Genomic DNA, 25,568 nt, shown 5'->3' on the forward strand with positions numbered 1-25,568 from the left:
ATAGAAGTTATAGGATAAAAATAGATTTTAAAATAAAATAAAGCAACTATGTGAAATAGAAGTTATTAGAAAAAATAAAATTTAAAAAAAAAATAAACAAATTTTGTAAAATAAAAGTTATAGGAAAGAATAGAATTTAAAAAAAAATATTAAAAATAGAAGTTAAAGTAAAAATTTTGTAAATAACAAATAATAATAAAACTATTAAAAAAAATCGTTAGATTACGTTAGCTAGCCGTTGCATTTGAATTTTCTTTTTTCTTAAGCATTCCTGTCGATTATAATCGATAGGATTCTTAGTATTTCTGGCCGGCCCCGGGCGGCTGGCTGCAAGCAGCCTGCAGCCAGCCTTCCAGCCCTCTAACCCTCTCCGATTCCGTGGGATCCTCTTATATTCTAGAACTATCTGATCTAACCCACGGTTAGAGACGATTTTCGTTCTATTTTTGACCTTCTAGCCCTGTGAAGCGTTTGGTTGAAGATGACCTTAAGGGTTGGTTTGATCTGGGTTTTCCAAGTAAGTTCTGCATGAAAGTGTTGGCTGCTGCTGCTCCGCTCCCTCAACGCTCATTTTTTACATATCGCATCGTCGATCCGATCCCAGCTCCAATCCGCCAAACAGGCTCGTCCTCCCTCCCAAAGCCCTAATTCGTATTGTTTATTTCTGTCGGAATTTTGATCTGATTTTTTTTTTCCATATTTCCAGTAAATCATTTGTTATTCCTCCTCATCTCTCTCAGTGCTTTCACTGAAATTTTCAGTTCTTAGATCCTATTTTGTTTCTGATTTTAGTTTGCGTTCAGTGTGATTTTGTGTGAAAGAATCAAAGATGTTGGGAATTTTAAGGCAAAAAGTGGGAGCTGGAAGCTCATCAGCTATGATACACCCTCTACTTCTGCAATTTATGAACTTTCATTATATAAAACACTTGATTAATTTACTATTATGTGATTTACTGCCTAATCTTTGTGTTGGTTCAGATTTTGGGGCGGAGGATCCACCCCGCCACGTCGGCAATGAGGGGTTTCGCATCTTCGGTGAAAGTGGTAATCTGACGCCTACCAGCATCTAATCTCTGGCATTTATAATCCATGCGATTGCTTAAAAAAAATTTTGTGTTTTTTGCCTTTTTAGAAGATTAATTTTTGTAAAAAATATAAATCTTATAAACATTCTACCCATTGTTTAGTTTGACGAATTTTGTAGTGTTAGTTCTGCACTATTCCAATTTGCCCTTGATTGGATAAATAATAGCGTTGTTTAGCTAATTTGCAAATTTCCTCATATTCCTAAGTTAGCATTTTTAGTCAAAAATTTTAGATTTTACCGATTTTTCCAGTTCAGGATGATAAAAATTTAGGGCTTTGATTTGTTGACGTGATTTCCACGTACTCTGAATTCAAATAGAAATGCAAGGATATATTAGATGTGTGAGTAAATTTTCAGTCTTCATATATTTGTTTAACCCTTAACGATATGTGAATTATTGATTGATAATTTGATAATATGTATGCTATTATTGAATAAGAAAAATTAGTTCGTTAATTTGTTGGGCTTGGTTGTTTTGGCATGTTGATTTTATAAAGCTCCTCTTTATAGTTAGGTTGAAGATCATGTTGATAGATTTTTTTTTGGTTGGTTCAGATCAGGCGATTCCGGAGGCCCTGCCATCGAGGTTAGTCTGAAGCGATTCCGATCTTATTGACTTATTGCATGTCAAAATCTGCTTCAAATTTGTGATTTAATATAATTGGGCTTTAGAAAAATTCATGATTTTGTCTAATCCAATTGAGTGATTAGAAAAATTTTCATCAAATTTCTGGGTTCTTGGGGGGTTCTGAATCTTGATGTTGAGAGAGCTTGGTTGCTTTAATTGCAAATGAAATTAGCTTCTAAACGTTCATAATTTGCTTTTTCATTTTCGTTCTATATTTTCTTTGAGTTCAGATATATTTTTTTTTTTTTTTTTTTTTGGTGATATATATTGCCGATGCCAAAATATCATATTTACAAGGACAAAGATAGTAAGGTTCTAAATCAAATTTTTATCCTGGTTCTACTGCTGGGTTCACTATCAATAAAAGGCACATGAAATATGGTATTGATTTTAGAGCCTTTGATTTCTCAGATTGTCTTCATATATTGAATGTTATCTGAATTTAGTTGTAGTTATTTTGTCAATGTTTGTTGTTGTTTAGCTTTTTCAAATGGCAGCCTTAGTATTTGCCCAGTATTTTTTGTGAATTCCAAACTTTCCTTATAATTGTAGGTACGTAAAAGCTGCCAATTGGATTTGTTCCCCAGATGATAATGGCATACCTATATAATGGTTGTTCTTTTGCTTTGATGTAGAAGTAAGAAAATTGTTTTACCCCTTATGTATCCTGCTTCTTTCTGTCCGTGTGTTCTTTGTTCAAAGGTTGGTTGGTTGTTAAACTTGCTGCTGTAGAAGAGTTAATTTCTGGTAGGCAGATGATTATAGTGTTGTTCCTATTATGCTTAAGGTCGTGGTAATAATATTGTGAGATTTTATGTCTGCATAAATCCAGTAGTGGTTTTGATAATCAGAAAGTAATCTCTCAACTTCTTTCTGATTATAGTTGCTTTGATACTGTCATAGGGACTTTTATCATACTTACAAATTGATTTTGATATATCCATTCGTAGGTTTTAAATTTTTGTCAAACCCAAAAGTTACCTTGCTGGGTATATTTAAAAAGTAGTTTAATTAATCAATATTACTATGGTAGTTTTCAAGTATATGTTAATTGGAATGAATACTTTTGGTTTTATTTTTAAAACTACATATATGTGGTAAGGAGGGATACCTATTGAAGTTTTGAATTTCCAGTAAATCTGATCATCAGGTGCTTTAAGATTTGAATTTTTAAAGTGGTTCCCCAAAACTACCAAAGTGGTTCCACAAAACCAGCAAAGTGGTTCCACAAAAATCTGCAAAGTGAACGTTATGTTGCTTGCAGCAGTGGATTGTTTAGGGTTTAGGGTTTAGTTGAAAAAGATATACAAAAAAAAAACTAGGTAATGGGGCACTGAATTGGGTTTGAGAGTTTTGATATTATGAGAGAAGTAGGGAGTATATAGGGCGAGAGGGAGGTAGGTGGTTTGCAGAAATGGAGGGTGAGAGAAAAACGGGAGAAAAGGGGTAGTACATTATATTTTGATTTTATAATTTTGGGGGTTTTGTGTTTAAACTTTTTTAGTACTTTTTTCGTAGATATAGCCTACAAATGTTGACCCAAAGGTTGGACCTTCCTAATACAATTATTAAAGTTAATTATTTTAACTAAAGTTGATTTGAATGTGATGATGATGGCAACCACTAACAACAAAACAACAATCTCCTTAGATTAAGGAGAAAGAACCGAAAGGTGAGGAAGAAAAGAAGGGAAAGGAGGATAGAGAGCTCTGCACATGCAAATGTTAGTGTACATGTAAAGCAGAAGTTTTACTCTTTCGTGTTGTTTATCTCGGTCTAGCTCTGGCATTTTGAGGGTCTCCGAGAATACAATATACTGTGACTCAGGTCTCATAGCTTTCTTGCTATATGATATCATATAAGTAAATGCTAGAATGCTAAATTTTAACCAAGACCATACTCACAAGCAAAATACAAATACAAAAGTCCATTTTAAAATGAAGGTTGTGATTTATCAAAAGATGTTTCGTAAACATAGGAATTATGGATATGTAGGCATATGTATTGTAGCATTATGTGATGAATAGGTTTATTTTTTCATAAATTATTTTTCTTCGGGTATTGCATGTCGTGATCACCACAGTGATGTTTGATGTTCTTCTTCAGGTGCTTCTTGGGGATGTTGGAGCTGGGAAATCAAGTCTGGTGTTGCGCTTTGTAAAAGAACAATTTGTTGAATTTCAGGTTTGTTCTATATCTTTCAAAGGACGCATTTTCTTTTATATCCATACCTTTACTTTTATAGTATGTTATTACAAGAATCAATTGCCACCCTTAGTTGGTGGTATTATCTTTACAACACATTCAAAGCAACGAATAAAATCGCACTTGCTATTTGTTCTGTCAACTGGACTACTATAGTAGAACTTTAGAAATATCTGATGAAAGCAATGAAGAAATCACTATGATTGATCTGCAAAGAAGCTCTAATAAGTTACAAGAGAGTAGCAATGTAAATTGAACTGCTTATTTTATGGATCCATTCACCTATCTCTTGTTTTTTCTTTCATTTGGACATAATTGTGTAAATGTGTGGTTTTGTGAGCGTTACTTATGTAAAACGTGTAATTATTCCTATATCAATGGTGAAGGAATAATTGTTGGAATCTCTTGAACGCTGATAAATAGGAGAATTGTTTGGGGGATGTAACTAAATTCAAAAATGATTGCCTACATATTTCCTCGTCAAAGAGGGAGAATCAAATTGCGTGTAGTTCCATGCATGAGTTGCATGAGCACGTACGCGTTAGATGAGATATCAGATATGCATTATATCTCCTTAGAGGGAACCCTAGCTTGGATATTTATAGATGAGATCTTTCTACTTTTTGTCTTGCTTTGCATGAATGCTTATTCATATGTAAAGCACCATATCAAAGCCAATATTCTCATGCTATAATCATGCAAATGTAAAGTGTAAAACAATAATTCATTTAGCAATCCAAACACACAAAGTGTCATTCGTCAAATAAAATGATAAGAGTAAGAATTAAAGCTAAGTAGGTAAAAGATTATCTTACCATCATGTTGTTCTGCTTAAATTTTCATTATTTCAATTTTAACTCTTTCGTATATTTCTCCTTTCATGTTCTTTATTTATAGTGTGGATCAGATTCAAAACCCTTTTACCCACACCTACTCACATTTTTTTCTTCTCATTAATCGACTTCCTCTCACCATTTTCGTTCTTTTCAACTCTCTCCCAACCTTCCAAAACCTCTTTATTTTCCTTCTTTTCTTCCAGTTCTTTACCTTCCGGTAGGCTATTCTCACACCTTCACTTCCCACAAACACCGCCTTCTTTCTCTTATCACAGATGACAAACTACAAAACAACACTCTTCTCTCTCTCTCTCTCTCTCTCTCTCTCTCTCTCTCTCTCTCAGTTGTTTCCATTTTTATTCACTTGTTGCTCACTCTTTTCTTTTCTTTTCCTTGCCTCTCACAACTCCCTCGACACCTCTCTTTCTCTTTCCTTCTTTTATGCTTTTCTTCAACCCCTGATCTTCTATAATATAGCTGAAAATTTGCATATGTAACAGGAGTAGAATTGGTGAGCAACATAAAATGGAGATGTAGGCCAAAGAGGCTGGCTGAGAAGGCCTGCTCAAACGTATATAAGCTGCTCAAACTGATGTATAGGCCAACATAAAGATTAGGTTGTCGAGCTTTTTGGCTATTTTATAGAAGAGATGATATGGAACAATTTTTGTGAAGGGAGTGCTTTTGTTTGATCCCAGTAAGTTGAATTTTTAAGCTCCAAACATGACTCTTAAGGTTTTCTGCGGATTTTCAAGGCTGTAATAGTATTTTGATAATCTGGAATGAATGGACCGTTGGATCTTTCTGAGACTTTGATATGTTAAGGTAGAGAGGATAAGGAACAATTTCTATGAAGAAAGTATTTTGATATGAGCAAGAGAAAATGTAGTTTCGAAGCTCACAACAGGCCTGACTGGTTGATAGACGAGTGCTGAGCAGTCACTGGTTATACCTGAGTTTCTGAAGTTATACGGCTCCAATGGATCTCATATTTGGATATGTTGTATATAACGAGTTAACGAACAACTTTCTTGAAGACGGCTTTTTTATTTGAACTATAGAAAATGGTAATTTGATCTGCAAAACAGATATGACGAATTTCTGGTTCTTGAAATTCTTTCACTTGATAACTAGAAGAAAGTGATGATGAGTTTAGTGGAGAGATTTGTTGGGTAAGCTCTTATGCATTTTCTGGGATTTGTATGTGATTTCTTTCTCAGGATTCTCGTTGCAAAATAGAGGGATATTTGGTGGTGCTTCACGGAGTTGGATAATGGTGTTTCACTAGAACGTGGTAACACTTTCACATAAACACACAATATTGGAGTGGTTCGCCAAAGTGACTACATACATTGGGGTTTGCTTTCATTTTGTATTTCACTATATACAAGAGACTTACAAATACAATGAAAGATGACTTAAAGCGTCTACATAAGGTAAAGAAATGGATGATGAAAGAGGAATTGTCTGAGAAAGAGAACATTCTTTTTGCTAGTGTGTTCTTGCTGGTGTGGTGTTCTCCCTTTTTTTCCTCATGTCCTTCTAGTTCTTGCCCCCTCCTTTATAGGGATCATATGAGATCTTCCTTCTCACAACATGTACAATCAAACTTGAGGATAAAAGCTGCCTAGTGTCCTAATAGAAATCCACCAAGTATTGTGCAAATTATTAGAGCATCTCTAAAGGATATGTCAAAATGTCCACATAAGCTATAACAGTAATAAAGGACTATACTAATATTGTCCAACCGAAATGCCAATTCCTATGTGGCGCTGACATGGATTGGTAGTAAAGGGGTTGCTGTCAAATTTGACAGCAGCTTTAAATATTTTTTTATTAATTTTTTTATCGTAAACGCTGAAACTGAAGGCAAACGAAGATGGGCCGGATCGTAACAGTCCAGATCCCTGTGGATCAACCAGAAAGCAGCAGCCCCGCTGCAAACTAAGTTGTCGCTTCGTTCCCCATCTTCCCAGCTGTCGGAGAAACAGATATCAATCTAGGCTTGGGCTTCGACTTGGCTCGATGGATCTCAATTCGGCACGGTTTCTGGAGGAGCAGCAGGATGTCGACTTGGCTCAATGGGCATCGACTGGACAATGGCCTTCGCCGGAGAAACAGTCGGGCATCTCCGAGAGAAGCTTGCAATGGGCATCAATTCATTCAATATTGATTGTATTAGTGTCGGGTTCGAATTGGGTGTGAAGGACTTGCGGGAGGGAAGCTTTTCTTAGTGAGGTTGCATTTGATTTAATCAGCGTCGGGTTCAAATTGGGTGTGAGGGACTTGCGGGAGGGAAGCTTGCAGAGCTTCCATGACTGAAGGTATGAAGTGAAGAAATCCGGGGGTTTTGAAAGATGTCAAAATGGGTAATAAAATAATAGTTTAATAAATAAAAGAAAAGAAAATAGTGTAATAAAATAATATTTAATTTGACATACCGGGTGGAGAGCAAAATTTTGAAATATGTCAAAATGCCATATAGGCCGTCAAATTCAAATTTTATGTTTAAAATTTGACATCTCCTTTGGAGATTCTCTTAGCCATAATATGTGTTCGAATAGCAAGACAACATTTGTTAAACTAATCATTAATAATGATATGTGTTCCAATAGCAAAGCAACATGTGTTGAGCTAATCATGAACAAAAATTATCCTGTAAGGTGGATGCATGTCCAAGGCCACGTTAAAGTTTATCTTATGGTAAGCTTGTTGGAACAAAACATATGGTAACTCTACAAATTGGTAGGATATCCAGATGATGGTGAATTAAAAGCTTCAAAACCCATGGTTATAATCACACCTCAAACTAAAACCAAAAGAGTAGCAAAGTATTTAGTTGCTAGTGGCACGCAAATGAGAAATACAAAGCCTAATAAATCAATCTACAAATAAAGTGAAACATATATGTATTTGTTAACTAATGAAAAAAAAGAACTTGGTAGATCAAACTTTAGCGTAAGACACAAATTAAAAGTACCTTGACACTTATATGGGTACATTCTTTTTTCTTTGATTTTAAAATGTATCCATGTCAAGTTTAATCGAAGAAATTTACTAATGTTATTAAACCTAATACTTTCTTTTTTTTTCGTGATTTTGAAGAATGTACCCATGTTTTGATACAATAATTTTTTTGGTTAATTTTGATGAATGTACCCATGTTTATATATATAAACACACACAATAGTATATTTATATTTTAATATTTTTAATCCCACAAATTATGGTTTTTTATTTAAAATCTCATTTATATAAACAACTAAAATTTCTAATTTTTAATTTAAAAAATATAGTTATGTACATAGAAATAAATTATCACATTAATTTCAGAGATCTCGATCAAAAATTTAAAACAAATAAGGTTTCAATCAAAGAATATGCATAACTAAAGATCGCATCCAAAATCTCCCTATATATATCCACTTTTTAAAATACAGAGTATTACACTTGCACATGCCTCTTATATAAAGCTGTTTTAGTCCCTTCATGATCAAGCTTAACATACACGACATTGTTCTCCTTTTAACTCCAAACACGAACTTTCCCCTCCTGAAAACTTAGGCTCCAAATCATTTCAATTGTTGCCTAATTTTTTAGGGAGGAAAGCTCATATTTGGATCCAAGAGTACAAAATGTTATGGATGTTAGACCTAAATCGTGAAAAGATTGTAACACTCTATAACAAATATACTTATAATTTTGAGATTGTTTTTTGTATTGCATGTGGTTCTATATTCTAGTGCATAGGTTATTAAGTTTCCACATGAGGTTCGGAATTCTCCCCTTATAAATTATTTTAAAAAAAAATGTAACAAATTGAAATTTGAATAAAAGTTTAGGTGACAAATAAAAAATTTGCCTTTTCTTTTGTATTCTGCAACTGGATCATCAACATCAAGGCTCAATTTATAGACCCAAAAAGGCCTTATTAAATTATCTGAATTCTCTGAACACATTCTTAAATTTTAGTGGTGGGATCTCCATCGAGTGGTGGTGGTTCATAAACATATCTGTAATCATTTTGTATGAATAAGTAGAATATACATGCATCTAAGATATATTCAAATCTGGCATGCCAGTCCCCTGCCCACAACCAAAAGCCAAATTTAAAGTACAATTACAATTAATTATTAAAATGTGTATTATATAAAAGGAAAGGGTCCAAAACAAGTACAAGGGCGCACAAAGGGATAAAAGAAGCATGTGGAAATCATTTCCTAATATTTATCACCTTCCTTCTCCTCTAACGCCAGCGAGCAGTGATTGAGTGACGTTTACAGATGATGCAGGGTCAATCCAAGGAGTGTTAGTACCACTTGCATTGCTGCCTCCCGGCTGATAGTTGAGGCGAACATTACTATCCTTGGATGCAGTTGATGGGGTCTCATCCTCCACCAAAAATCTACCTGTTGACAATGTTGTTACATCTTTAAAATCATAATCTGTCAAATAGCTTGGCTTCGACGTGACAGTGCCTATGTCAATGTCTCCAGAGAGCATTGCAACCACACGTGACATAGATGGCCTCGCCATCGGTGATCCCTGCGTGCACATGAGAGCTGCTCTTATCAATCTAGTTGCTTCAATTTCATCAAACTCTGTCAATCTCGGATCCACCAACCCTAGAGTTTGGTCGTTTTCATGTAGAGTCCATACCTGAAAAACATTATGCCACGGTCAAAGGAAAGTATAAATAAGTTTTTCACAACAATGCCTAAACGAAGCTAGGCGAATGCAATTCCTACCCATTCAAGAAGATAAATCTTTTCTTGATCCAAGTTATTGTAAGAGTTTGGTCTCCCGCTGAGGATCTCCAAAACGACGACTCCAAAACCAAACACATCGGCCTTCTCTGTCAAATGTCCAAACAATGCATACTTCGGTGCCAAATAGCCTCTGCAATGCAAGATAATCAAATGGTTGCACAATGTTGCTTGAGATCATTAGAGGCATTATTAACATGTGTGTTAAAACTTCATGCAAGTATAAATGTGTGTGGCCATAATGTATGTATCCTCTAGAAAAACAATAAAGGATGGCTTACATTGTCCCTGCAACCCGGGTGCTGATGTGGGTTTTCTCGTCATCATAAAGCTTTGCCAGTCCAAAATCTGATATTTTTGGGGAGAGTTCTGCATCGAGCAAAATATTACTCGCTTTGACATCTCGGTGTACAACCCTTGGCCTTAACTCCTCATGAAGGTAAGCAAGTCCCCTTGCTGTTCCCAACAATATATTGAATCGAGTAGGCCAGTCAAGGTGCAAGTTACTTGTTCCTGAAATATTAGTGAACACATCGAATCAAAAACATTTCTTAACAATTTTAGAGTGCTTGAAACTGCAGACGATGTTGTTTCTATGCAACCTAAAAGTAGATAGGTTTGTACCAAAAAGTGCCTGATCAAGGCTCTTGTTTTCAAGATACTCATAAACCAAAATGCGGTGGCTGCCTTCGATGCAGCATCCATACAATTTCACTAGATTCCGATGTTGCACAGTAGATATGGTAGCAATTTCAGATACAAATTGACTCTTCCCTTGGTGAGATGCTACTGAAAGTTGCTTCACAGCCACTACTCTCCCATCAAAAAGTGTACCCTACAATGTACACAAAAACACAATTTAGTGACATGAAAGGAAATAAAAAAGAAGCTTTATTTTCTTCTCTCGCTCGCTCGCTCTCTCCCTTTCTTTTGTCATTTCTTCAAGTACATGATACTGATGTAATACGGATTTCACCTTATAAACAGGGCCGTATCCTCCTTCTCCTAACTTATTTGAAGGATTAAAATATTCGGTTGCAGCTCTCAACTCAGCATAACTGAAAGTATTTGGTCGAGGGCCTAATCCTAGAATATCTGCACATTCACGAAACAGTGTGACATAAGTTTTACTTTCATGAAAGCATTCTTACTTGTGTGTGTTAATGTCAAAGCAGAGAAACCTGAATTGGATACCACTAATAATATGGTCGTTTACCCTCGTGGTCCTCTTTTTCTGATTTTTTCCTCCTCATATATAGAATTGCAAATATTAATAGCAAGCTCACAACTCCAAGAGGAACTGCAATACCAACTATCAACCCAGTCCTGCTCTTCTTTCCTGGAGTAGTTGGTGGAAGCCCGGAAACTGTTGGTATAAAATCTAAGCGATAAAACAGACAAATTCTTCAGTGTCAATTAACAACAGAAAAATACATTTAAACAATTCACAGGAAGTCTATACTAGTTAATACAAATTATACCTGAAGCAGAATGGAGGGCTGCTATTAGTGAGCCGTAATGACCTGGTATGCAACAAGTCCCTTTACCAGCCCAGAACAGATGAATTTCAAGATAATTCTCTGACACGCTAACATTGAATCTTTTCATAATTCCTACATTAACCCCACCTGCCTCCTTGGATATGTCAAAGTCCTTTATCTTGCGGGTACCCTAGCAACCAAATGAAGAGCTAGGTAATAATTCTAGTCTCCTTTAAATCATGGAAGACTTTGGATGCAGTCTCTAACTACCAATGTTCTTTGACTGAAACCTTGATAGTTTTTAGTTTTTTATTAAAGTCTCTGACATTAATGTAATAATATATTTTTATGTAGGTTATTATATTTTAAATTAAAAATTGATATTTGTAGTTGTTTATATTAATGAGATTTTAAATAAAAAACCATAATTTATAGATTAAAAACATTAAAGGATAAAGTATACTCTCTAATATATTGTGTGTATACAAACATACATACATACATGGGTACGTTCATCAAAACTAACCAAAAAGTTATTGTACCAAAACATAGGTACATTTTTCAAAAAAAAAAAAAAAAGATATTAGGCTTACTAACATATTAAATTTCTTTCATTAAACTAGACAGGGATACATTTTCAAATCAACAAAATAAAATGTGCCCTTTATAAGTTTAAAGTAGCTTAAAATATCGAAAACCTACCCAATGAGTCTTCACTTCAAATAAGTCAGATTTTTTTTTTTTTTTCCATAAGCAGCCTTACCTGAATATAGATATCAAATACACACCGTCCTAGACTTTCCCAAGTGTGCTGAATGTCCCTATCAAAAACCGTCTCTGCAAAGTGCAATGTTACAGTGTAAGGTCCATTCTCAAGACCCAGGCCAAAGTATCTCAATGATCCTGGGGACAATCTTGAAGTCTGGAAAAGCTCCGGGGTCACATCTGTTCCGGTGACTTGTTCAACGGTCTTTTCCAAAAACAATCGGTTTACTCCGTCAAAAAACATACCGACATTGCTGACAGCCCATTTCTCTGTACTGGTTACAATGAATGTTGCTGGACCAAGAGCGGAGTCTTCAGCCTCATACAATATGCCATCACGTCCCATCATTTGCAGTCCACCACAGTTGATTGAGAAGTTTGCATCTGTAAGTTTCATGTAATACCAGAATCTACCCATGATTAGGGATGAAACTTCAAATTTAAGACTCATACTAATGTTTTTCAGTAACATATTTCTGACCAGTTATGCTTATTACTGAACTTATGAAAACATGCTTGCAATCTATATCCATATGCATGCATAACTAGAGAAGCAATGCCTTCTCCTCTAACATGACGTTGCGTTAAAACAGTTAATGTTGGGTGACATAAAAGCAGATTACATCGTGGGGTATCTCGATTGCATGGAAAATTTCTCTGGAGGCAATTCAATCCAGGAAGAGTACTGCAAACACAGAGAACAATTATTAGTTATCCAGATAGAAACATATAGTGGAAGAGTAGTGATAGTATTGCTTGTCGAAAAACCGGCGACAGAAACTTCAACTCACGTTATGTTTGAACTGTCAAATGTGAAGTTGTTGACCGCTAAGTTCCTGCATAAAATCATTAATCAATCAACATGTGAAGAAATATATCTCTTTCAAATGAAAATTCCATGTACAAGATCAAAACTTAATAGGCAAGTGGCACTGTGAGAACTAATCGCAGTGATATTTTTTGTTCGAACATATTCTTGGGATTTAAACTATAAAATGAAGGTGAAAGATAAAAAGACATACAATTGTGATATTGTGGTCACCCATTGGGGAAAGCTTCCTGATAAAAAATTGTAAGACAAATCTCTACAAATAACAAAATAGAATCAGAAGACACAAAATGCATGAAAGTTAGAAGAACTTGTGTAAGACAAAGGATTAGAATGCTCACAAAATGCACAAACACATACATGCACGTGCACACACACGTACAAAGTACTGGCTTTAGTGTTAGTAGACTCAGTACATTCTATATGACTACTTTTAAGAAACGAGGACTTACATAGTCTGAAGTAGATTGCTTTTTTGGCTCGGAAGAGGTCCGGACAGACTATTGTTTCCAAGAAACCTGGCCATTTCGATTATAGTAGAAGGCACCCAGAAAAGAAAAAGAGACGAGCAAGAAAAAGGTCATATGTGCACAAAATCTAGAAGGATTAGTACAGACCTTCAATCAAAGTAGGGAATGTTATAGATTTGATAACTTATGTATGATAAGGCAAGCAAAATATAATAATAAGGACGGGGATTACAAAGATGTAAGAGAATTCAAGTTGAACAAAGAACTTGGGAGTTGGCCTGTCAAATTGTTGAAACTCAGATCCCTGCAACACCAACGATAAGTTGAGAAGAGCAATCAGGATGAAAGAAAACTAATTGGCCTCGTTGGGACTCAAGCTTATATGCGGTGGTACGTACAGTATCTGTAGACGTTGATATTCTCCAATGTCAGAAGGGACGTTACCAGTGATTAATGCGTTTCGTAGTTTTCTGTTATTCACATAAAATTTGATAAAAAGTAGATGGAGTAAGATATCAAAAGGAAAAAGGAAAAAGTTGGATGAAAGTATATGGATCGACAAGAATCTTCACTTACAAATCAGTCAAGTTCTTCATTTTTTTTATGAAATCAAGAGAGGAGCTCCCATTGTATATATCACTGATTTGCCTACATCATTATATGCAAAATAACTGAAATCCCGTCTTCGGAGAAAGAGAGAGAATTAAAATTTATGAAACATTTGTACTTACAGAGAGTTCAATGAGGTCAGTTGAGAAAAGCTGGTTGGTATTGGGCCTTCGAAAGAGTTCCCTCGAAATCGCCTACAGAAACATATAAGAAGCTTGTGAACAAATTATCCATCTCAGGTCTGCTTCCATAAACTGCATAAGATCAAATTTCTCTGTGCTTACAAAGAAGTGAGTTGTGTCCAATTCCCTATGAAATCAGGTATCTTTCCTGAGAAAAGACTGTCCGATGCCCAACTAAAATTCAAAAAGTTGACTTATAATAAGCTCATCCAAGAAAAGCAATCTCAAAGTACAAGATAAACAAACAAATCTAAAATACGATTTAAGAGCCGTTCTTACAAGATTTGCGTACTGGTGAGCTTGGCAAATGTTGAAGGAATTTCACCACTGAGTCCGCAGCTGTCCATGTAACTGTGAAAATCATAAGGCAACTGATTAATACCCATTTTATACGATAAGGTGCAATTTTTGCTTATGCATAAGGAACTAACATGCAATTCAAATTTGATGATTTAACGAACCACTTACATTTCCTGGAGCTTGACTAAATTACCAAGTTCTAGAGGGAGTGTTCCGGAGAAATTATTTGATCCGATGGCCCTGCAAGTCATGTTGAACAAGCTAACAATTACTTGAAAGCAATTATTGAAGAGTGATAGAAGGTTCTGTATCTAATGTTTATGACACAAAATTTTACTGTACGCTTTCTAATTTTTCATGGCTTACAGTATATTTAGCTCCGTAAGGTTTCCAAGCTCCTTGGGGATGGGCCCAGAGAATGAATTGTGGGCAATTGACCTGAATAGAGATATCAGTTAACTAAAGATAAGCACCATTACATTACATTACAAGAAACCAGTACTGCATTATTCAATAAAAACATAATGGTTTTGTGTAGATTACTGTGTAAATGATAGAGAAAAGGTGTAAAGAACATAACTGTAGATTATGATATTCAAAATGAAGTATACAAATTGCGACGAGTCTCATCCGAAGTATGAGTACTTAAACAAATTTTCTCTCACTGCTTACAATGTAATCAATGCAGACATATTGCCAATGAATACCGGTAGTGGACCTTTGAAATAATTCTGATCGATTTTCCTACAAAAATTGAAACAAAATGTAATCATTAACTCTTAATCTTACGACATCACCATATTTTTAATTTCCAATTGATAATTTTGATGAACCAAAAACAGAGAAGGGAGTATGAAAAAAATCATACAAAACTGCGAGATATCTTAGAGCCAAAAATTCTTCAGGAAACACCCCTCGTTTGTACCGAGCTTGCACTCTCCTGGAAAGCAAAAAGATTGAACATTTAGAACTTTATAAAATGGAGTGGGCGCAATCAAATTATTGACTAATATATATATACATATATATATAGGTGTGTGTGTGTGTAGGTATAGCTAGCGGAAAATTAGCATTGGCATAGAAATCCTGTTCATAAAGAGATTAGTTTAACATACAGTTTGGTGATGTGGCATGTAGTACCATTGTCGTAAGTACAGTCGCAAGCGATGGCTGGGTTGTTAATTTCGCTCTCAAAGCCGGTGCCGTTGATGGCAGATCCACTGCAGGGTTCTCCACTGATATTCCACAGCCCCGGCACTGCTTGTGTGTCCCATTGTTCAAATATTGAGTTCAACGCCCTCACTGCACTCTCAGTTCAGTCCTTGTGTGTATTATATTATATCACACCATAATTTGACTTGTATTACCACTTACTAGACTATCTCGAATCAAATGAGAGATCAAATTGATTATTACAAAGGAAAATTACCCTTAATCTGGATGTTTTGTATATGGGAAGAAAAAAAGACATTACAAATAAGCTCCTCGAAACTTCATTTCATATAGTCAAAAAACATTAAAAATATCATTTTGCTGAGGGAAAGAAGCCCAGTTCCTGGTCAAAAACACTTATATGGGGCAAAGTGTGTATGCGTATAGGTAGGGAGGGAGGGGGAGAGAGAGGGAGAGAGAGGGAGAGGGAGAGGGAGAGAGAGAGAACCTTCAGATTGATCAGTGGTAGCATTTTGAGCAAAGGACAGCTGAAACCAGAAGCAGCTGAGGAAGCAGAGTAATAGAATCCTCATCATCAACTTCATCTTCATATTGTACATGTGCCAGAACTTGCTCTACTCGACCGCGTGAACTTAAACGGCCGACACTTATATTCCGACTGACTGAATCATGCATATAAAAAGAAGACTATTAGATTTTAATCATACATCGACAATTAACATATGCATATATTTCTGTTCAAGGTCCTAAGGCTTTGATCATATTACTTGAATTGTATATTATAATATTACACATGGACCTGCTTTACTCTTGAAATATTTATCAACGGTAGGACCCAATATACTGAAGTTACCTATGGCCCAATCAAATAAAGCCATGTGTCATTTAAAGCTCCCTCTAAACCTATAACCAAACAACAACTCTGAGATATTGCTCCGGTAACCAAACAACCAGTTTCTCTCCTCTGTCCTACTTAGGCCATGCTGCAGATCCCATTGCATCAAATCCAACCCAAATTTCTCAATCAATCTCTCCTCCGTCGAACTAAACCCTGCCCACTCATACCCAACCTTCTCCTTCGCCATGGCAGCACTTACGCACCTGCTCACTCTTTGGTCGTGACTTGGCGCCGCTTCCTCTCCTTGCCACCATGGTTGCATCGAGAAAAAGATGGTCGCGGATTTGACGGAAGAGAGATGAAGGAGGAGGATACGTGGATGTGGTCGACGGAGGGCAGAGGTTGGAAGAGCCTGGCATTTCTCCAAATCTCCATTGCAGAACCTTAGGAGGATAGGAGGCGTTTGGTTACGGAAATTGTAGCAGTTCGAAATAACATAATATGGATAGGTGTCAAATTTTTATTGGTAGTCAGTAAAATTGGGTACTGACTAATCAGTACCCAAGTATTGTCCTTCCTTAAGAACCTTACATCTTTACATTTTAATAAATAAATAAAATAAAATAAAAAAACAACAACAACAACCATCCAGTGACTTTTATTTGATGATAAGGATAAAATAATAAATAAATAATAAACATAAAAATCCACATGAGTTGGCACGCACCACACTTCCTTTCTATTCTTTTTTCTCCATTGTCCGCTATCAATAAGACATTATTATTATTTTTTTTTTTATTATTATTTTTTGTTTAGAATAAGTGAAATACTTCAAATTGAATTAAATTTTTCAATTTTATTTTTGTGGTGTTGTTTTTCAATGGCAATCAAGATGACGAGAGATTTTTTAATGTGCCTAAAACACGAGATAATACACCATGTTTTTATACAAGTGATGAGATTATTGTGTTAAAAAATAAAAATTTTCACCACTTACATAATAACACGTGATGTAGAAAGTTAGGATTGTAAGTGGAGGAGAAAAGGAAGCCGCAGATGGACGGACAATATAAGAAAATTAAGTAATTGGTGTAGAAAATTAAGAAATTGAAGAGATACGGAGAAAATTTGATGAGTATCAAAGAAAATTAGAAGAAGAAATTACGTTTGGAAGGTGAGAATGTGCCAAGAAAATTCAAGAAGATGAGAGGGAAGAATATAGTACCGTTAAGTTTCATAAACAGTGTAATAAATTTCATAAACAGTGTAGTAAGTTTCATAAATAGTGTTATAAGTTTTCATAAATAATATAGTAAGTTTCATAAACAATGTCATAAAGTTTCACAAACAATGTTGTAAGTTTCATAAATAGCTTGTGTGACGACTCGCAGGTCCGCACGTCAGATTTAAAAAAAAAAAATTTAATATTAAAATTATGTTTTTTTCATTAAAATTTAAGTTCTTTTGTCATTTTTATTAAAATTTAAGGGTATTTCATTAAAATTTAAGTCATTTTCATTTAGATAAGGTTATAGCATTTTTTTTTATTAAAATAAACTTATCTCAAGCCCTTTTCATGAAAATTCCCTTTATTTTTTAAAAACTTAGCCAAGATGGTTAACTTTGAGCCAAGTCATCTAAAAAATAAATAAAATAATCCCCTTCTCCTTAGTGTAAACCAATTTGATATCGAATTCGCCATCCAAATCGAATTTGGATGGCAAATTCGATTCCAAATTAGGCTGCCTATTGTGTGGCTTAGCCGAACTCCCCCTCCCCTTAGTCGATGTACTCAAAAAAAAAAAAAAAACAAAGGATAGCCTGCTTTACTCTCCAAAATCTCTCAACTTTCTAACCACATCCGTTGCCCACCAAGCTCTGATTTCTCTTCCAAAAATAAATTGAGTTCTTTTGAAAATTTAATTGGGTATTGTGTATTTGGATTGGGCATATTTTGAATTTTTGATAAAGATAATAGAGGAATATTAGCATGGTTTTTAATACATGTAATATATACAAAAAAAATATTACATTTTAATCGCCGTGTCCATGTTCTTGTTTTTTGAGATTTGCCGTGTCCTCATATCGTTGTGTCGCATGTCATTGTATATGTGTCTGTGCATCATAGTTTGCCGCCTAAAGGTGCAATATTTTATAATGTTGACACATAAATTGACGTTTAACTATGAGACATAAGGTGGTACAAAGTCCATAAAGCCAATTTGAGAGTCTCCCTAGCATTATCCTTTTCTTATACTTACCAAATACAAGTTTTTTTTTCTTCTCTTGAAGTCCACAAACAATGCAATTTTATAGTTTTTAACTAGAAAATGTGTCCAAGCTTACATTGAATGTATTAGTCGTAACAGGAATGAATAGTTTCCACACAAGGCAACTAAAAAGATGTTGTAGTACCTGAGAACCAATGAAGTCAAACTTTGCTTGTTATATATAGATATGCATGCTATAAGAAACATTTATTTGTAGATTGTATTGTGTCATCAATATCATAGTTTCAAGTAATCAGCCTACATGAAGGAAAAACACAGAAAATGGAAAGTAGAAAAGGACATGATATCTCACTAATTTTGTAATAGAAACTCTAACAAAGAATATCAGGCTCCAAAGGCCTTGACTTTTCCTTAGCATAAATCTGTACGTTGCAAGTTTAATTCCAACAAAACAAATACACGTGTCAAGTAAAAGGCATCAACCTATATGTGCTGCTTTACAATCTCAAGTTGCTGAAGCAATGCCTAAAATATTCAAGACTCAACGATTTTCACATAAATAGAACACCTCACCTAAACAATAACCGAGGTTGTGCTATTTGAATCAAGCTAGCAGGCAGATGCTTTGCTAGGCCTTCTTCAATATCATCTCATATTCTCTTTTCATTTTTCCTTTATGATATAATAAACTATTCAACTTTAGATGTAAATAAGAGAACGCTAAGGGTGGGCACGGACCGGGCTGGGTCCAAAATTGAAGGGACCGGATCAGACCCGCTTGAAAATACAATGGGCAGGAGCTGATTTTACTATTTTCAAATTGAGAACCGGAACTCACTCGGTCCGTATAAAACGGACCGGTTCCTACGGGTCCAACAGGTAACCTATGTGTGTGTGTATATATGTATTTTTTTTTTCTTCTCTTTCTAATTTTCAATATCCCAAAACCCAAATTCCCAGTCGAATTTGCACTCAACCGAGTCGGATTCGAGTTCGAAATCAAATCGAATCAGGACATAAAACATAAATTAAATTATGGGCATAAAACAGACAAATAAATTAGGAAAACAAACTAACCAGAAATTAAAAACCTTCAATTTGCAGCTAAAGCACTAGCAATTCCACATCCACACAAAAAATAAATTATGGGTTTGAATCTGTAACCTGTTAATTACCTCTTTGTTAACATCGGGGTGATACTTAAGAGCAAGTTTGCGATAAGCCCTTTTAATCTCGACATCAGTTGTAGAAGAAGACACGCCCAGAACCTGGTAAGGAGACTTTCTGCGACTGGCTCTCAAAATCGTAGCAAAACGTCGTCGTTTATGGTTCAAATTTGAGAAGCTGGTTACGGGTTTCGAGGCATATCTGAAAATGGGTTTCGAAGATTTGGGTCGGGTTTGCAGGAAAAGCAAAGATCTTGAGGTTGAAGAAGAAGAAGAATAAAGGTTGAAGAAACAGAGGGTGTGTGGAGGAGTTAAGGCAGAAGAGCCAATCCATGCATCGTTCGTCGGGGGAATAATTTGTGAGGCGGCGGCAGCATATCATTTTTCGGTGGGGTGTGGGTGTGGTGTGTTTGTGCTCCGGGAAGGAGAGTTGCAGAGATGGGGGGAGAAGAAACAAAGAAGAGAAATGAGGGAGAAGGTTCGAGAGATTGGGGAAAGGGGAAACACGGGGAAGTGGGGTGTGTATGTGTGGGACTGGTTCAAATGAACCGCTTCCCGCAAAATCAGCAAAAATAAAACCACAAAGTTAGAGCTACGTCTCAAAAAATTAACTCCCAAAATTATTCCCTGTTTTTAGAATAAACAACCAGAAACCAGTAACTGAAAAACCCATATGACAATTTTTTTGTGATCAAGTGGTCTATCCCAAATATTCAAGTGGTATAAAGACAATGTACACTGAAGGTGAATGCCAGTTCCTCCTAGAACACCAGGCTACTCGGTAGCAACGAAAGAACTAATGTGGGGGTAAATTCAACACAATCATGAATGGACACAAGGATGGATGGGTGAATGGAGTTAGTAAAATAAGCAGCTTAGCTTTTATATACATTAAATTCAGCTGACATGATTACACATTGTTCAATTAACAGAATGAAGTTGCATGTTCCTGATTACAAAAAATGTAGCGGCAAATATATTTTGTTTTCCCAAGAAACAGAAGAAAACAAAAGCAACACACAGTTTACATATTAAATATAGCGTCAATATTTATGTTTTAAAAAAAATCCTTTTTAGATTGCAGCCCGAGCAACAATATTGTCAAAAATCTTAAAAACTCTAACAGGTTGAATGTAAATATTCTTGAATTTTTCTGAATATGTAAGTTGTGCATGTATTGTTAAAAGCCGACTCATTTTCTTAAATATGTAAGTTGCGATTTTTCGTGAAATATTTCCGGTTCGCTAAGAGAGCGCACTTATCAACAACGCTCATTAAAGCACTTTGGGGAGGATGAGAGAGTCCACTCCCAGAAAAACCTAATGAAAACACCATTTGGGAAATTGAAAACGTGAAAAAGAAAGAAAGCGACCGACGAAAAAACATGTCAAATGTCTAACAACATTTGATAAAGAATCAAGATCACTGGGTTAAACCAGAATCACAGAGACAGCAAGGGACCTTTGAACAATTACAGAATTATAGAGACAAAATTGAAACCAAAAGAAAAAAAGGAAAGAAACCAATGGATCTTTGGACAATCACAGGATCACAGAGACAACGAAGGATGAGAAACAAAGCAGAGGCCCAAAATACTAAACACAGACAGCATGCATTGGACTTTTAATTGTAGAAACACATTATCATTCCTACAGTTAAAATCAAATTCCCGCACAATAATTGGTATACGAACAGTTACCGGAATTCTATAAATCGGTGAATAGGGGGATTGTTTATAGAGATCTTTTGACTCCTTGTAGGGAGACCTATTAATCCGGAACAGATTCTAAAAAGATATAAGATATTTGATTCTTAATTTCCAAGACATCCTAATTAAAATGAATAAATCTTGGTGGGCCAGTTGTAAACTTAGTTTTTTGACAAGCGATAGATAATTTAAACTAAATTCAACAGTTCGAATTAGAGACGTAGTAGGTTGAATAGGAAGATTTTATCTACTAGGGCAAGTAACTTTTTTTTTAGTACAACGATATATTTTACACTAAGGGAAGACAGAGTTCAGCTAAACCACACAATGGATAGCCTAATTTGGTATCAAATTATCATCCACGAGATATGAACCTAAGAACTCTCATTTATAAATAAAGAAGAATACCACCAGATCGTAGTACTGAGTGGCAGGGCAAAGTAACTTAATTTAAAGAGAAATGCGAGAGAAATTTTTATTTGCCACCTTAACTATTATCCAAGTTTCGAATTGTTACCTGAAAAACAATACCAAACTCATAAAAAAAAAAAAAAAAAAAAAAGATTTGTTTTGGTTTGCCTCTTGCCATCAATTCAATTAAAATCTTCACCAAAAGAAAATATTCATTTACATTGAATCACCTACCTTGCACATATCCCTTATATAACGTTGTTTCAGTCCTTTCACGATCAACCTTAAAATACGCGACAATTTTTTCCTTTTAACTTTAAGGGGTCCTCCAAATCATTTCCATTGTTGCTAATCGTTTAGGGAAAGCTGCTATTTGAATCCAAAAGGGGAAAACGTAACACTCTATAACAAATATACTTATCATTTCGAGTTTGCTTTTGTTCCTGAGGTAACAAATTAAAATTTGAATAAAAGTTAAGGTGACAAATGAAAATTTTACTTTTTATTCATCATTATGCAACTGGCCCACAAGGCTCAATTTATTGACCAAAAAAGCCCTTAAATTTAAATTAAGTTAATCCCCTCAACACACCCACTGCCAAAAGCCAAAGCTAAAGTACAACTGCAAATAATTAATTAAATGTGTATTATATAAATTGACTCCTGCAGAATCAAACATACAAACTATAAAAAATCCGTTCTTCTCACCTCCATACTATATACACACTGCAAACATCCTTCTATCATAAAACTTAATTACACTAATTAACTAGCAAATAAACATACAAAAAAAAAAAAAATCAAAATGATCAACTCATTAGCAGCTCAGCTCAGACTCAGACACTTAATCTCATACATCGTGAGCGGCTGCGAATGCTTAACATATATTACGTACATAACTCAAGCCCTAATTAACATGATGACGACATAGATAAAGTTGTGGCAGACGATGTTCTGCTGGGTGATGACGAAGAAGTCTGCTTCAACGCCACGGTTGGAAGAATACAAGTTTTTCTCCTCTCTTGCTCCTTAATCAGCTCCCCGGAAAACATTTCTAGCTTCTCCACATTTGTGCTTTTCACCATTTTTTTACCTTGGAATAGTATGGACTCCACATTTTTCTGCGACAACATTTCCTCTGTCAAGGCCAACATGTCTATCTTGTTCTTATTTTTGCCGTTGGAGTTTTGGGGGCCTCCATGCATTTTAGATATGATGCCGTTGGCTTGCACGCGAACATAATTGGTTGCTCGGGATTGTCCAAAAGCCATTGAAACGGCTTGATCAACCTTTAATTAAGAAAAAGAAAAATAATGATTAGTTAGGTTACATAATCATAAAGAGAATTGAAATTAATTAAGCACCAAATATGCTTTGAGAATATTTTACACAAAAGATTTTAACCACCAAATTAAAAATATTTGTACAAAGGGACAAGAGCCTCTCTGTTTATTTTAACAAACAAAAAAAATATTTTATCAATAATTAGGTGGCACTTTTATCAGGCCACCCAACCACCGTACACATGGTACAACTAGCGTCCACCATATTAATGTTTTTTTCTTCAGAAAACCCTAATAATTTACCATGCAAAGTGTTAAAACTACAGGTCAAGCTTCTCGTATTGAAATACTTTCACTTTTGCAAATCACGTTTTATTGCAGTGGTGAAAAATATTTATATTTTTATACATTTTGATACGAGTTCAATATCTACTGATTTTATTTTTAACAATTAATAATTGAACCTATTCACAATTATTATGTTCGTACAATGTTTTTTTTACAGATATAATTTATATATGATAATAAAAAGAATAACTTATATTTTTACAGATACTTAAATTGTACGTAGGGATAGGTAAGTTTCCCTTTAAGGAAAACACAAGTATTATCCGAAATGAAATAATAGTTAACATATTTACAATGCAAATTAAAAATTAGAAGTAAAAAAAAATCAGAATTCTTACCAAGTCCGAAGCTCCTTCACCGGCGATTCTGAGGCAACCAGAAGGCGACAAATTTCCAAACTCGGACTCTCCATTTCCGAGAGACACGACCAAGAGATCCTCAACGTCGTTACAGAACGGAAACTCCTGCTTATTATTTAGCACGTGCGTAATAGCCGCAGCCGTCGGATTGTTCATAGCGATACCACCATCAACGGCCATGAGCTTTGTTCTCCCGTCCACCGACGTCACCTCAACGGCCGGTTGAGCCGACGTGGCAGCGCACACGTCCATCATCTTAAAATCGTAGCCGTCCATCTCCACCGCATCCGCCCGCGAAAACAAAAACGGCGCGCTGGACGACATGTCGTAGCAAGGGATCAGCACCGACTTAAGCGTGTCCCTGAGAGTCAGCTGCTCCCCGAACGTCTTCCGAAAGAGTTTCTCCCTCTCCTTCTCAGCCTTCGCCGGCCGGAAAACCCGCCGGAGAACTCCATCCGGCGATGGTTTGAAGATCTTGCGGCGGTTCTCGATAAGGAAGTCGAGGGCTTCTTTGGCGGTGAACATGGGTCGGGTCGACCCTTCCTTTAAACCTCGAGTGAAGAGGAGGGCGGCGAGAATGCCGCCGGCATCTGACCCGGAAACGACGTCGAAGAAGTCGGAGATGGCGGCGTTGGGGTCGCCGGATTTCCGGCGGAGAGAGGACTCGAGGTGGGAGAGAGCATTGGCGGCGAGGATGCCATCGGTGGCTCCGGCTGCGTCGATGGTGAGAATTCTGACCTTTCCGGTGAACTGTTTGCTAGAATGCATGTGGTGGAGAGGAGTGGAGAGATCGGCGGAGTTGGGGTCGAAGGCTTTTAAGTTTGGTGGGTTTCCGAAGAGGAAGTTGTTCTCGAGAACGGAGAAGATTTCGTAGGAGAGCTTGTTGACGTCGAGCAAGTTTGTGTCAACGTTGAGCATGGGAGCCGCCATTTTTGTAGATTTAATGCAAAAAAAGACCAACGTACGTACTGAAAATATAGGTAAGGATTTTGGCTTATAGCTTCTAGGAAAAGTACTGGCTAGAGTGGTGGTAAGTGCTTTTCGAGAATATTAGACTTGTTTTGTTGTGGATGATGGTGAAGATGGGTAGGGGAGAATGGAGGGTTTATATAGGTGCGTGGTGGGATTTGAAGAGGTACGTGTGGGAATTTGTGGATGTGTGGGAGTGAGAGGATGATATTTTTAATATCGAGTCGAATGTTTTCTATGACCATCTTCTTGGAACATTCTTAGGTACCTAGCTACCATACGACCAAGTGAGCATTTTAATTCAGAACAAAAAAAAATAAAAAATAAAAAATAAAAAAGAGAAAGAAAAGATGAAGCAGCTGTACGTTGGACGGAGGGTGCTCCGAAACCGCCACAATTGTTTAAAAACTTTGAATAGGTTTGGAGGGTAGAAACAGGAAAAATTAGTATCCGGTTCCTAATTACTAATGTTTATTGACTGAAATCTTATTAGTTGTCAAATTTTGATCAAAGTTTCTAGCACTAGTGCAATAATGAATTTACATGTCAGTTATATACTTTTTAAAATAAAAATTAATAATTGATTTATAATTTTACTACTCACACCTTTACTAAACTCCTAACTAATTTTCAATTCAAAACATTTTTAAAATAAAAAAAAATAATTAGAATAAGTTTGTACCCTTTAATTTTTTTTATAAAAAGGTTTTCAATTTTTTTAATCTTATATGTATCCATTCATGTAATTTTTCAATTTTTTTTTTTTAATCTTAAAATGTACCCATTATTAAATTTATCAATTTGTTGTATGTAAAATGTACCCTTTTGTTTTTAAATATAAAATCTATTCAGCTTTTTTCTAATCCATTTTTAAACTTATATGGGTACACTCTTTTTGTAACATCCCACATCGCCCAGGGGA

At 35.6% G+C, this 25,568-nt stretch overlaps 3 protein-coding genes across 20 annotated transcripts; 1 reads left to right on the plus strand and 2 right to left on the minus strand.

Annotated features, from left to right (window-relative positions):
* The first annotated feature begins 222 nt into the window (after positions 1-222).
* Positions 223-6,252, plus strand: LOC125476552. Of its 18 annotated transcripts, none has more exons than XR_007257881.1 (6): positions 223-1,046; positions 1,645-1,675; positions 2,270-2,354; positions 3,368-3,544; positions 3,824-3,901; positions 5,979-6,252. XR_007257881.1 is itself a non-coding variant. In XM_048582819.1 (6 exons), the coding sequence occupies exons 2-6, from the start codon at positions 830-832 to the stop codon at positions 6,030-6,032; spliced, it is 453 nt and encodes a 150-aa protein (XP_048438776.1). In that variant the 5' UTR covers positions 223-622; positions 793-829; the 3' UTR covers positions 6,033-6,252. The 18 variants fall into 18 exon arrangements, 7 of the variants coding, with proteins under 7 accessions (XP_048438776.1, XP_048438777.1, XP_048438779.1 ...); XR_007257875.1 differs by lacking the exon at positions 5,979-6,252 and adding an exon at positions 5,259-5,559; XR_007257876.1 differs by lacking the exon at positions 5,979-6,252 and adding an exon at positions 5,259-5,559 and having other exon boundaries at positions 3,368-3,440.
* A 2,539-nt stretch (positions 6,253-8,791) lies between these two features.
* LOC125476544 (probable LRR receptor-like serine/threonine-protein kinase At1g56130) lies at positions 8,792-16,740 on the minus strand. Its single transcript, XM_048582807.1, has 25 exons — positions 16,187-16,740; positions 15,821-15,995; positions 15,276-15,462; positions 15,029-15,100; positions 14,833-14,904; positions 14,527-14,598; positions 14,329-14,400; positions 14,140-14,211; positions 13,963-14,034; positions 13,801-13,872; positions 13,646-13,717; positions 13,468-13,539; positions 13,302-13,373; positions 13,052-13,117; positions 12,793-12,855; positions 12,562-12,606; positions 12,394-12,455; positions 11,769-12,154; positions 11,006-11,195; positions 10,741-10,905; positions 10,501-10,619; positions 10,149-10,359; positions 9,806-10,037; positions 9,507-9,657; positions 8,792-9,417 (listed from the first exon to the last, which is right to left on the minus strand). Exons 2-25 carry the CDS (start codon positions 15,930-15,932, stop codon positions 8,989-8,991), a joined length of 3,138 nt encoding a protein of 1,045 aa, XP_048438764.1. The 5' UTR covers positions 15,933-15,995; positions 16,187-16,740; the 3' UTR covers positions 8,792-8,988.
* A 5,576-nt stretch (positions 16,741-22,316) lies between these two features.
* Positions 22,317-24,773, minus strand: LOC125476473 (patatin-like protein 6). Its single transcript, XM_048582663.1, has 2 exons — positions 23,657-24,773; positions 22,317-22,976 (listed from the first exon to the last, which is right to left on the minus strand). The coding sequence occupies exons 1-2, from the start codon at positions 24,605-24,607 to the stop codon at positions 22,599-22,601; spliced, it is 1,329 nt and encodes a 442-aa protein (XP_048438620.1). The 5' UTR covers positions 24,608-24,773; the 3' UTR covers positions 22,317-22,598.
* Between the last annotated feature and the right edge of the window lie 795 nt (positions 24,774-25,568).

Source organism: the organism of the source record quoted next, unplaced genomic scaffold (assembly GCF_019419815.1).
Source record: "Pyrus x bretschneideri cultivar Hongxiangsu unplaced genomic scaffold, Pyrus_bretschneideri_v1 Contig19, whole genome shotgun sequence".
In the NCBI taxonomy this organism is placed as follows: Eukaryota; Viridiplantae; Streptophyta; class Magnoliopsida; order Rosales; family Rosaceae; genus Pyrus; species Pyrus x bretschneideri.